Raw genomic sequence first — 14,204 nt, forward strand, 5'->3', positions numbered from 1 at the left:
ATTTCCTCTGAACTATAAACAAGTTTTGCACATTTTTTCACAACTCCTGAGGCATTTGACATCATCACTAAGTACTCGACTTTTGTATATATCACCTCTTGTGGATTTTCATGTTCATTTTCCTTACACAACCTATTTACTTAAAAAATAGTTTTTAAATGACTGAAAGGAACCATCCATCCACTCATAACCAATGACTGATGCCCAGACCTGGCAGGGGCCAATGGAAAGTGATTCAGAAGTGATGGAATGATTCAAACAAAGAGAGAAACACCAAACACACTTTACATTTTGTGTGCTGATTTTTTAATGAACATCTTATAATCTTACAAAATAACTGGCTGTAGCTGTTTTACGTTACAATACAGTAGATCAGCTCCTTTCACTATGTTTTCAATCAAACTGTCCCCTTGGTGCTGACTGACACACTCAATAGTGATCACACAGAATAGAAGTGTCAAGTCCAATGCTGTACAGTGGAGGGATGGGAGGGGGCATCGAGAAGGGCTCCTGATGTCCTTTCCTGTTGGGCTCTGTCCATTCTCCCCACTCTGACTTCTCCTCTGTCTCTCTCTGATTGGAGGCTGCCATGCTAGTCATTGGAGTCAACCAGCCCTAGGCAACCTGGGCACTAGTGCCCCTTACTGCTAGGAAAAAGAAGAGACAGAGAGTGATTTTGGAACCAAGAAACAGAAGAGTCCCTGGGAAAGGCCTTCAATGACCTCATGGGTGGGTAAGAGCAGCGGAAAGACCAACACATAGAGCAAGTGTGAGTTGTCCCTGGGATCTGTGGCCATGATACCAGTCCTTTGGCTCTCAGTGACCTAAGGTGCTCACAACACTTGGCCAGTGAGAAGGACTGGGAGAACCTGCCACCTCTGAATGCCCACAGCTGACTACGGCTGGGCAGCCTCAGCCTCAGCCTGCTCACACTGGGAATTGTCCTCTCTATTTCCCAGGGTGGTGGTGAGTAAATTGCAGATGTTACCAACAGAGAGCAAAGTACTTTAAAATGAAGTATAAGACAGAAACCTTCTCACCATTAGTCTATTGGAGAGATGAATCTCAGCGCCTGCTGGCCCGATTCACAGGCTCCTTGTTTCTTATTGGAGGTCAGGTCTCCCTGGGCTGGGTAACGCCCAAGATAACGAGGGCTCTGCCTCAGTAGCAGGAAGGATTGCCCAAAACAGAGCTTGACATGTGTCGAGAAATTTGGATATTTTCCCCAAGAAAACAATTTTGCAAAGTTTGTGTGTCTGTATGTTTAAATGGAGAACCTAAACTTTTCCATTGTCCTTTCCATATTAAAACCTATCAGGACTATTTCTTGTCTTCTTAGGGGCACCAAGGGTGACCTAGGCAGTGAACGGTATTTAGGCTACAGTTTCCCTAGTGGCTAGAATACTGGGGACAAGGGGTTTTCGGGTGGCAAACTGCCCCCCGCTTCCCAATGCCTGCAGCCTTTGTTCCACACAACACAGACAGATGTGTGCGGATTGCTCTATCTTCATTTTTTCCATCCCTGATATTATTTCTTGTGCTGAGTATGGATAATATTTTGATAGTAGTGGATAATGTTTTCCTTGTTTTTTGAAAAGCTGTTGCTTCAGTGTTGATGGGAGGAGTAGAAGACTTGGTCAGAACAGAAAGCAATAGTGTAGAGGCCATGGCTGAGCTCTAAGGTTTGCCTGTTCCTGGTTTTCCCTGAAGAGGAAATTCTGAAGGAAACAGGCTCAAGGCCCTTCCTAAGGTAAGACTGAGCATTGAGTAGAAATTGGCTCCTTCCTCTCTTTCCCCAAGGCCTAACCCAGAAACTATTAAAAAAAAAAATAACTACCATAGGCCATGTGCAAAAATAAAACAGAAGCGTCCAGGATGCAAAGAGAGGCAGGGCCAATGCAGTCACTCCATGTGCTGCCCATCTATCCACCAGGAAAGGAGAAAGACAACAAAATGGACCCTAAATAGTTGAAATTCTTCTTTCTCCCACAGAGTGTCAGCCTTGCTCCATGTTGTTTCCATGGCTTGCCCAGTTGAAATCTCTGGGTCACAGGTTTTATGCACCCACTTGAATAAAATTCATTGCAGACTCCGCAATGCTCAAAGGATCCACTGTGAACTTTGGAGTCTTGGAACAAGGACCAAATTTCCTTGACTTGTTCCATCCTGTCACTCTTGGCCCTGATTTAACCTGACCCCTCACCTCTCCATGGCCTCCTTTGGCTCCTCCATCCCCACCTGTTCTTCCATCTCTTCCCATCCTTCTCCTGGGTCATTTTAAAAACGTTTTCCCCTGCAAGATCAACAGCTAGTGATGTGGGTGTGCATGATGAACAGGCTTGGGGAATTCTCACAAAGAGGCCAAGTACAAAGCGTGTGAGTTTCTGTGATCCTGGTGCTCAGAGGATGAGTCCGAACACAAACTTGCTGACCGGCTTGTGGATGGCCACATTGGAATAGGCACATATGAAAGTGCAGAAAATCCAGTTGACAGTTCTAAGAAATGGAGAGGAAACACTACATTCTTTTTTGATAGATGCTTAAGAACCACTGCCTTGTTCCCCTGGACCCACCCCCAGTGGGTGTCACGCCCAACTTCCCATGCCGTTTAGTGCTATCATTCCAACTCCCATCCCCTTTAAGTGGGCCCAGCTCCCAGGACATAAAAAGATGATTAGCTGGCACGCTAGCATACAGAGTCCTATCTGATCTCCCTCTCTTCCACTTCCCATTTAACCTGACAATCCCTACACATAGAAATATGGCAGAAGAACTTGTGTGTCTGTCCTCAAAGCCTCAGCATTCATTTTGGACATGAACTTCACAGCAGCATGTGTGGAACAATGGGTAATTTTCAGCTTAGTAAACAGCAAAAAATATAATATATAATATATTTATATAATTATGTTTAAATACTTATAAAGAATTATTAACTAACCTCATTATTTAAGAGAGACTACACAAAAGGAAGGGAAAGGCCAGTTTAGAGCAGACAAGCCCTGAAAGGTGACAATCCATTTGAAATGGGCATTGACAGAGTGTCCCTGGCAACTTCCCTTCTAGCATTCTGATAATGGATTACACGTTTGGTGGGGCTGAGCAGTCAGTGGGGTGCAGAGTGGGGAGTCGGGCAGGAGCTAAGGTGGGTGGAGTAGAATATTGATGGGGAGGAGGGTCCTTGTTTATCTATCTGATTTCTCCTTCCTCTTTTAATCAACTGCCAGTTTAAAGAAACTTTTGCCTATAATTCTTCCCTACTTGGACTAGTTGATATGTTAGTTGACACCTATAAATATCCTCTCGTGTTTCTTAACAGATGGTTCACACGCTCTCCTTCCTCCACTTGGTGACCTTTCTCCTTCACCTGCCCTGTGTTTCCTCCTGTGGAGGTCTCTCACTCTGCCTGCCTCCAGGGCAGAGGAGGGACGGGCTCAGTCCCAGGTCCCACAGTTACTGATTTTCTTCTGCCTTGGGGTCTCGGCAGGTGCACTCATCCTGGTCACAGTCAGCAGCAAATGGAATGACCTAGGGGAAGGAAAGAGAAGTTAAAATAACGGATGTGTGTGCCAGGTGCTACATGTTTCCACTGGCTTCCACGGTTCTCACTCGGTCCTGGAGGAAGTGGGATCACAATTCAGTATCACAGAGCTGGAATGAACACTCAGTCATTCCAGACCATGTCATTTCAGACAAGATCATCCTTCTTCACTTTGCTTTCTCCATACAGAGAGTGAGAAGGACAACAGAAACAGAGTGTGTGGTTTAAGTGAACTGATGGGTGTGAGATGCTCATCGTGGCCAGACACCTAAAGTGACTACTTCTAATGATACCTCGTATGTCTTACACTATTGTTTTTGTTGCTGTTAACATCATCACAATATTCCTGTGTGTTGGAGGGATTGATATTAGCTCATTCCCTCCTAGGGAAGGCAGGGCTACCTGCTTTAACTCAGGACAGTGGAAGGACTGTGGAAAGCCAGCTCTGGAGATTGTCTTTCTGGCTCCACTCTTCAGTGCTCTTGGGGCACTAGGATCATCTTTGACATCTCTAAACACATGAAGTCTTGCTCTCCTGAGCCCAGGATATGCTTTGGCATGGTGCCACCCACTCACTCTTTGTGGTGGTATTGCTTCCTTTTGTGTAATTCTCCCTTCTTTGTGCCAGGAGTGGTCAAGCAAAAGTTGTCTTCTTCCTGCTTTCACTGAAACCAGCAGATGAGCACCCTATTTGAGTGTCTATAACCAGCATCAAAGAGAACTGGACATTTTGGAAACATGGTGTAAAAGATCAAAATGCATAAATGCATTCTACTGTCATGTATAACTAATTAAAACAAATAAAAAAATTAATTTAAAAGAGTTAGATATTTTACCCTCTGGCCACTGGCAATCAAATGAGATAAAATTGAATAGACATATCATGTACAAGACTGGTCCAAGTACACTGGAGAGATGGGCTCGGGATTGGGCAAGTGGATTAGAGAAGTATCCCAGCATATTTGCACAAATGAAGTAAAGTGTGATGTAGTATTCAACAGAGGGGGTGTTCCTCTACACTCCAGTTCTTGTGAGTGACAGGCACTGGTGTCCATTAAAGATAAGTCGTAGGTTTGCAGAGTGAGAGGGGGAGAGCTGCCTGACTTCTTCCTCCAGAATCCAAGCTTCCTGTATAAGAAAGATGGTCTCTGTCCCCAGTTATTTTCACAAGATGGAACAGAACCAGCTGGCCTGATTTCTGACCTGTGGCCCAAGCTCTTGATCTGTTTCTCTTAGTTCAGGATTTATTGATTTTTAGAGCAAATGAGGGCCAAATTGAATAGTGATATGATGAGCCCCTACATGCTTTGTACTGAATAAGTTAGTTCATTTAAATGGTGAAAATAGTGCCCAGCACACAGTGATTCAGCAAAATATATTAGCAAAGAAAGAGAAAGTATTCAGATCCACATATAGGTGACCTTGGTAGGCATGGCTTTATTGTGGAGACAGGTACGAGGAAGGAAATAATGGCTGCATTTTTCTGATTCATCAAGCTCGACAACTAGCTTCAAATATCTTCAGAGCACTTGGATTTTTACCTATTTTATTATAAAATTTCAGCCTATTTAATTTTATAGACTTCACTTGAGCCTGTCTATAAATCTAGCAGAGCCAAGCATAACAGCATTCAGGGGCATCAAGAAGGGGATTACGACTATGGTCTGGTTCAGAGAGCACTCCAGGTGGTGCTCAGCAGCCGATGAACATGTGCCTGCAATACCGCTGTATGACGCCATCTGACTATTAATTTAATTATGAAGATGAATGATAGAGGGGAAGCACTTCACTGGTAACCCAGTATCCTTAAGGGCTAGAAACCATTGTTTTCCCTGCCTATAGAAGAACTTCCCAGACAATGATGAGCAGATATGAGACTTTCATTAGAAAAAGCCATTGCATTTATGATTGACAATTTAAAGCACTGGTGTTTTCTAAGACCCTATACTAAAGACTGTTACCCTCAATCTTGTCACTTTAGACATTCCAATGTTTATAACTTCTAATGTCATTATCATTCTCTTGGGGATTAAAAATCAAGTCTGCTGCACTGTGAAGCAGAGCTGGCCAGAGAACCTGCCTTCCTTCCACTGTCCCCATGCTGTCCCCAGGCACCCTCACGTACCTTCTTGGAGGAGAGTGTAGAAGAGCAGCAGTCTCCTCCATCATAGTGGCAGTAGGCCCGGTTGTTGATCGTGTCACACCAACCATCTGCTTGAAAAGGCTGTAAGGAGGCTGAGGTCAGAGTCCAGTGCGGTTTTGCTATATCTGGCCCTCTTTCCCACTCCTCGACCCCAGCCCCCCATGGAGCTCCAGAGAGACTATGGATGAGCACCTAAGGAGCAGGACACATCCTCAAGAGGTGGAAAAACCTTGAGATAAGACCATCGGGCCTAAGCAATTGTCAGATTTCTCTTGCAGAACCTGCTCCTGTCCTACTGTAAGGTCTGGGATGCTCATTAAATTCCTTGATCAACTTTTTTGCCTTCTTATAAATACTAGGTCTTTATAATATGTAGGTTACAAAAAGGTTCACACATTTTAGCTTTGTTGATCTCAGAAAAGGTCTGTGTATTAGACAGGATTCGCTTTAAAAGTCCCACTTTGTCAGTGAGAAACCAGGGGTGCATAGAGATGATAGGAATCGTCTGGTCACACAGCTAGCAGCTGGGCTTAGGCAGTGCTTGGCACATAGCTTGGCTTTCTGCAGCCCCTCCCACCTTGAGGACCACAATCCCTGGCCTGTCACCTGGTGCACTCAGGACTGGTGCTTAGAGACTCTAGCAGTCCTTGGGTGTTCTAAAGACTGCAATGATGTCTGTCCTGAGTGCAGTGGTCCTAGGGTTGAGGACACCAGGGCTAGCACAGGAATGTTCCCACACACGCAGCCACCTGATGCCCAGCAGCTTGGCCCAGGGTTAGAGCAGAGAAAGTGAAACTGTTTCACTCACTCCTTTTACTGCTGCCAGTTAACAGGAACCAAAATGGGAAAGGGGCCCAGAAGAAACCAGAGTTAATGGAGTGTTTCACCCCCGAAGGGAATGTGTGATAAGAACAGCAAGGAGCAGTTACGAATAACTCAGCAGCCCACAACTGCCTCTCTAGGGAACCACCTCTGAGGGGAGCACGGCCCACAGCACCCTGGGCAGCAGGCAGGCAGCCCACCTTCTCAGGTGCAGCGGCTGCTCACTGTCCTGAGCTCACGCCCAACTGTAAAGCCTCAGCGCGCATCTCGCACACAAACTGTTTGGGTCACAAAACTCTGGGATTCTAAGGTCACCTCCCAGTTTCCATGTTCAAATCACTTTCTCTCCCCGTGGCCTCCCTAAATGTCAAATAGAAGGATTATTCCCTATTTCACTGGGCTTTGATGAGATAGATCACTGAACTCAGAAATGATCATTAAATAATTTTCAGCAATTGAGCTATGTCAGAACAGACTCGTCCCAGGGATTACTTCAACGTTTTGATGTATTCTGTGGGGCCCTGAGCTCATTTGCACAGCCCATTCCAGATGCAGACCGGGTTGCCAACCTCTGCAAAGCTGCTGCGCGTGTGTGGAGCACAACAGCTGCTGCACATCTGTATGGCAATGTCAGCGAAGAGCAGGAAGTGAGAATGAATTCTGTTTTCAACACAGGGCGCTCTGGGATGCAAGACAAAGATTTCGAGATGGGCGTTTGTCTTTAACACTGGAGCCTGTCCCTCCAGTTCTGGAGAACTTGGACTAAATGTACATTCAGGACTTGGGTCCAAACTTGCAGCCAAATAATCAGAGTTAAAATACCATTGGCACATCCTGTGGATGCTCTTGGATCCTCCTGGGAGGACCAGATATCTGCTGAGATTCCCCAGAGTTTCCTAGGCCTTTTTCAAGTGTTTAGAGAATATTTTTCTCATCTAACACTACATCTGTTTCTTCTCCTCCTACCTGGACTGTCACATTGACAAAAACTTCATCTGTTCCTTTTTTTCTTTTCCATGTAATTTTCTATAAAAATTTAAAGAACATCCAAAACACTTTTCTTATACACATGTAAGTATGTTCTTTAAATGGAGAATTAAAGGTGGGTCTAAAGATGTCTTCCTTTTCATAAAAACAACCTTCACTTTGAATGGGTTGAGAAAGGAATGCTGAGAAATCTTGCTTTGCAGAGGCCTTACCACAGAGGGCTTCTTATTGCAAGAACACTAGGGAAGGTATTTTGCAAAGGGCAGTCATGGTCAATGTGAGCTTTTCTATATCCCATTAGACTTCTACTGTGATGACCCAAATGATTTCTAGAAGCTCCTTCTTTTCAACTTTTAAATGATCATTTGGGAAGAGAAGAAAATTTATGAAAAGGAGCAGAAATACAGAGAAAAGGTTAAAAAGACCCATGTATTTAATGTACTCTATACCTATTAGAATTAATTGCTCCTCCCCAACCTGCCAAAATCAACCACTCCACCCTCAACAAACAGAGTCTCCTATGGCAACATGAGCCTGGGACGCTTGACAGCTTGAGTACAAAGTTACAATGGAAAACTAGGAGGGAAAATGACTAATTGATCCAAAGTTGAAAGCCTCTGAAGACTGGATGTAGAGTAGGAGATTCCAACCTCAGTGACTGCAAGGTGTCGGATCTGGGCCACCACTGCTTCCAGGAAACGTCCCAAGGGAGGGTCCTGGGCTTGCTCTCTAGGCACACTGTGTACGTGGCTGAGTTTCGCCACACAAACATATGCTTACTTTTTCCCATAACACCAAGTGCATTTTTCAAATACCTGAAGCTTATTCTTTATGGGCCCCTTTTCCATTTTTATTTCAATTATCTTGATAAAGGAAAAAATGTTTAGGAAACACCTGTTTATCTGCCTTTTAACCACTGAGAGTACACATAGCCATCACAGGAAGGCCTGCCATGCCAGCCTCCAGAGTTAGCTGTGTTCCAGGACGTCAAGGTGGCCAAATGGATGGCTGTGTGTGAATCACGGTACACTTGCAGGAAAGGCTCTCTGTCCACACTACCTGTACCACTTTGGAAACTTCCCAGATGTACACATAATTTCGTCTTTATGTATTAATGCTATTCTCACAGCAGAGCATCCTTATAGCAGGGCAAGGGCAGCCCCTTTGGCCCAGTGGAAGTTCCTTTTTAAAGCTTCTTTGCCATAGGGTGAGGGCAGAGATGGTGTCCTCTGTGATGCCTGTGGTTGTAGCTATTCATTTAATCTCTCTATGTTCTTTACTCTGTGCCTACATGGGCGAGGTACTAATATGGGGACACGGAGATAATTAAAACATGATTCTGCCCCTTGAGGAAACCCACTGTAAGAAATTTTAGCTAAGTGTGGTAGCTCAGAGCTAGCATCAAGAAGTGGAGAAAACTTAATTGGGGTCTTGGGAGTGGGAGACTCTGCTGTCAGAGGTTGGTTCTGCCTAGGGCTGGGAGATTCTGAAGAGGAGGCGGTCTAAGAGGGAGGAGAGGATGAAAATAGAGGGGCAGGGGGAGTCCCAGGCTGCCCATCCCAGAGTCCACCCTCAGGGAAGCTCCTCAAACTTTGATTGGCTAATAAAACCTCCCTTACTCGAATCGGATTAAGGGCATTTTTCTTCCACATATTGCAATAGCACTGGAGACCACACTGAGGTTTTAGGAAGGCCACCTGCTCTTCAGACCTTCTGCTCTGCTCACTTACAGGTTGGGATCTCAGCCAAAAGGAACTGTCTCCCTGTAGGTAAGGTGTAGGGGGAGAATCCTGTTCTGTTAGTCAGGGAGTGTTTCAGACTAGGAGAGGTTAAGCATATCTTCACCTGATGCCAAACACCAGTTTTTCTATCCAACTTCCCAATTTTGAGAGTAACAAATCAGACCCACATCCATTTCTTCACATTCACTAGGCTACAGCAGGCCCCAAAGAAGCCCTTTTCCAAAGTGGGTGTGGCACGGCACCTGGAGGAGCCCTTGCAGCAGGATGAAGCTCTAGGTACAGTAGATGAATCTGTGCACTACTTCCCTTTTTCTTCAGTGCTTCAGTGAATGGTGACATTCTGTCTGATTGTCATTCTCCTTCTCATCCCATGTGAGTTGAATATTTATGCTCCCAAACTTGTGTTGATGTAATTGCCATTGCAACAATATGAAGAAGTGAGGAGTTTTAAGAGGTAATTGGGCATGAAGATTCTGTCTTCATGAAGTGTTGTGGTTTGGATATGAGGTGTCTCCTAAAGCTCATGTGAGACAATGCGAGAAGGTTCTGAGGTGAAATGACTAAAGTATTAAAGTTGTGTCCTGATTGGTGGGAAAATCACTGATGTAGATTAACTGGGTGAAAACTGTAGGCAGGTAGCCTGATTGGAGGAGGCAGGTCAAGGCAGGTGGGCCTTTATTTTGTCTCTGGACAACAGAGCTCCCTCTATGTCCTGATGCCACGTCACGAGCCTGCTTTCCTCCACCACGCCCTTCCACCAGGATGTGCTGCCTTAGTGGGGCCCAGAGCTAGGAGTTGACCATCTATGGACTGAAACCTCTGGAACCATGAGCCCAAATTAACTTTTCCAACTCTACTTTGTTCCTGTCAGTTCTTTTGGTCACAGTGAAATAAAGCTGACTAAAACATGAAGGGATTAATGCTTTTATCAAAGGAAAGAGCTCCTCATGAAAGGATACATTTGCCCTCTCCCTTGCCCTACCCTACCTTCTGTTATCCCTCCACCTCTGTCATGAGTAAGCCTCACCAGATGCTGGCCCCTTGACTTTGGATTTCTTAGCTACTAGAAAAGTGAGCCAGTAAATTTCTGCTCATTTTAAATTTCCTTGGCTCAAGTATTTTGCTGTAATAGCACAAAACAGACACCATGATTCCGCCTACTGCGTCTGTCCTGCCTGGGCTTCCTACCCAAAGACAGCAAAGAATATAAAAGGGGGAGTCCTATTACAGGACCTCTCTTAGGATCTCAGGCAAAACTTGGGAGACCTTGGAGGGCCTTCAGGGACACTACTTGCTTCTCAATAAGACAGAAAATCACAAGTGCTTGCCGTGATATGGAGCAAAGGGAATCCTCGCTTACTTTTGGTAGGAATGTAAATAGTACAAGCATTGTGAAAAATAGCATGGAGGCTCCTCAGCATGCCACAGGCCCATCAATGACCACAGCAGCACAACTCACAACAGCCAGGTTATGAAACCAGCCCAGGTGGCCACCAACAGATGAACCGATAAAGAAAATGTGGTGATATACACAATGGAGTTTTACTCAGTCATAAGGAGGAATGAAATGATGGCATTTTCTGGCAAATGGATGGAGAGCATCGTGCTAATTTAAATAAGCCAGACATGGAAAGTTGAGGGTCAAGTGTTTCACTCATATGTAGAAGCTAGAGCAAAATAAGTGTGTGTGTGTGTGTGGGCAGATCCCATGAAGACCCAGGGGAAATCAGTGGAGTAGAGAAAGGGGACTGAGGGGGAGGAGGGGAACAGGAAAGGAACAAATTGCAGAATGAAACTGACAAACTTATGCAATGAATGTACAACAATCAATTCCAACTTTATGTATATCTATAAAGCACTAAATAAGAAGTGGAAGGCCAGTAGTAGTAGAGGAAGTGGAAAAGGGGGAGGGAGGAGGGGAGGGGAAAGAGGATGCATTGAGGAGTGAAATGGAGCCAATTATATTCCATGCATGTATGATTATGTCAAATGGACCCCACTATTATGAATAACAACAGTACACTAATTAAAAAATTTTAAATAGAAATAGAACTATCATACAATCTAGCAATCCCACTACTGGGTATATATCCAAATGAAATGAAATCATTATGTCAAAGAGAGTTGTCCTCCCTGCACCCCAAAGGGACATAGATAAATGAAATTCTAAGAATAGATGAGCCTTGAAGACTATTTGTATAAAACCTTCATTTTATAAATGATGAAATGGAGTCTTAAAAAAGTGAACTGTCTTGTGTTTAAGGATAATTAGTGGCAAACCTGGGAACAGAGCCAATTCCTTCATTCCTGGTCTGGTGTTCTCTCTGTGATGCCACATGAACACTATCTGATGATTTCACTATGCATTTAATTTGTTGGGAACAAAGGGCAACTTAAATTCCTTTGGTGTCTCTACAAAGGGGATTTAGAAATCATTACAAGTTTGATATGAGGTACTCTCCAAAACCTCCTGTGTTAATGCAGGAGGTAAAATGATTGCATTGTGAGAGTTTTAACCTTATCAGTGGGTTAATCCATTTGATGGATTAATAATATGGATTGACTAGCTGGCAACAACTGTAGGCAGGTGGGGTGTGACTTAAGTAGGTCACTAGAGGAAGAATACTTTTGGGGTTTATATTCCTCCCTGGATCCTAGCTCTATTTCTTATTCCAAGCCACCATGAGCCGAGGAGCTTTCTTCTACCACACCCTTCCACCATGATGCTTCCCTCACCTCAGGCCCAGAGTGATAAAATCAGATGACTATGGACCAAATCTCTGAAATCATGAGCTCAAAATAATCATTTTCCCCTCTAAATTGTTCTTGTCAGGCTTTTAAAAAATCACCTTTATTTTACTTATCTATCTACTTATTTTTTTATGTGGTGCTGAGGATGAAACCCAGGGCCTCACCCATGCTAGGCAAGTGCTCTACTGCTGAACCACAACCCCAGCCCCTTGTCAGGTATTTTGGTTGTGATGAATAACACATACATGGGGCATTTGTGCAAAATGAATCTAGCAGTCCAACACAGAGACAAAAAAAAAAAAAAATCATAATCTCAATTCCCCTGGGGCTCACAGCCTCATTTCTCTTTTCCTCAATTGTGGGTCTTAGTTTTATCCCAAATAAGCTCCCTGGCACTCTAGTTTCTCTGAGGCATGGGACTTGGTAGACCCATCGTTCTCTAGAGACCCATGTCTCCAGGAAGAAGCAACATTGGGCTCCATGCACATCAAGAGCTGCTTGCAACCCAGAGCATTACTTCTAGGCCTAAGAGTGTTAAAAGCAGGTGGTGCTGCTCACTGCAGTCCTTTGAGGGAAGGAAGGGATGGTGTTCTTGCACTTTTCCAGGGCTCACCCCATGGGATGGGTGCATCCCGTGAAGTCATATCTTTGGGTTTGCTACCATCTTGGAAAACGTATGATTAAAATAGATACCTTGGAGTAGATTGGGCAGGAATATTTCCTTAGCTACAACTTCCTCTGGAATATCTTATCCATCTTCCTGGATCCAAAGTTTTTCCTGCCTCCAGTTACTATGGTATAGTTCATGTAGGTGCATTACCGAACTTCATAGTCCAAATATACTATCAATCAGAAGCTCAAGCTATACTATCCAAATACACTATCAAAGGCCTCTAGTTCAGTGCCTGATGTAGTATTTTTTTCAACAGATAAATTAATAGGATTGCCCTATTTGAAGGGGGAAGTTAACTTCATCATGAAGCAGGAATACTCTTTATGTCCAGACCCCTTCCTTTCCATTATTCCTCTACTGTTAGAAAATCTGCTAGGCATGCTGCTCTATAAGAATTACATAATTTAGACTCAGGTCTACTTTTAAGGGCATCTGGCACTTTTCTTATTATATTTACTTTTTTTGTGTGTGTGTTTCTGGGAATGGAATCCAGATATACAGCTACATCCTAGCTCCTCTTTCTTCTTATAAACATAGACACTGTGCACACTGGAGCTGAGAAAGATTTGTATACATATATCTATACATAATGTATATATATGCAGATTTGTATATTTCTACTAGGTACAGAGTCTTGTATGTATCCATTTATGGAAGTAGAAAGAAATAGTAGAATACACCATCTGAAAGTTCTCCCTCTATAAACCATCTAAAAATGCTGAATAAAATTTAACAACATTCCCTCGGTTCTACAGATGGGATCTTAAGAAAGGAAGGGAAACTCCCAAGGGACCCAAAACAGAAAGAGATGAAAAACTCGAGCAGAAAGAAGGCAGCAAACCAGGGCTAGCCTGGGAACATATGCAAATCCGTAATCAAGGAACAGAGGACTAGGTTTTGGCCCTTGCAAGGCAGGGAATTATAAGTGACTTGGCTGATATTTCATATGGAGACTCTGCAAGGACTGATAGGGAATGCCACAGTCATGCTATGCTGCACAGGTTGGCTGGCTCACTTGGGAGCTAGGAAATCTGCTCATCAGCCCCAAAGTCTTCATGACTCAAATCCAGGCCTTGGCTAAGTCATTAGTTGCTAAGATGCCAAGGACTTCTGGGTTACCAGGTGAAACTGCAGAATATCTCCTTGAAGGCCAAAGGTCAATTGTGCAAACAGCTATAAGCAAAAGTAGTTGAAAGAAGGAAAATGAGGACACACGCCCTTGTTGGACAGGGGAGGGTGCAGACGTGAGGTCTGGTCTTGGGGTCTGCAGAGGGTTTCTGACCCACGTGCAGTTGTGCAGCTTCTTTAAGAGGCTTCCAACCTCCACTTGTGCTGTATGCCCGACCCACAAAGATGGCAAAAGTGTATCTTTCAGGGGCCGAAGGCAAAGCCTGATTGTGATCAGCTCTCCTGGGTCTGACACTAGGACCAGAGCAAAGTCCTGAGGGGTGCAAATGATAGTCACTGGAAAAACAGATGAGATGAATTGAGATGGAAAAAGAAAAGCAAAGAAAATGAGATGGAGTGACTTCCTTTAACTGCAATATT

The 14,204-nt window shown here is 44.1% G+C and overlaps 1 protein-coding gene across 2 annotated transcripts in view; it reads right to left on the reverse strand.

The window, feature by feature from the left end:
- Positions 1-316: 316 nt before the first annotated feature.
- The window catches only part of PAPPA2 (pappalysin 2), a 245,141-nt gene continuing 231,253 nt past the window's right edge, over positions 317-14,204 (reverse strand). For both annotated transcript variants that reach the window (XM_081299707.1, XM_081299708.1), the window contains 2 exons: positions 5,664-5,762; positions 317-3,525 (listed from right to left, as the gene is read on the reverse strand). In XM_081299707.1, coding sequence (XP_081155833.1) covers positions 3,451-3,525; positions 5,664-5,762 — 174 coding nt within the window. In that variant the 3' untranslated portion in view covers positions 317-3,450. The remainder of the gene's footprint in view (positions 3,526-5,663; positions 5,763-14,204) is intronic.

This window comes from Spermophilus citellus (assembly GCF_964194105.1).
Source record: "Spermophilus citellus genome assembly, chromosome: 6".
Lineage (NCBI taxonomy): Eukaryota > Metazoa > Chordata > Mammalia > Rodentia > Sciuridae > Spermophilus > Spermophilus citellus.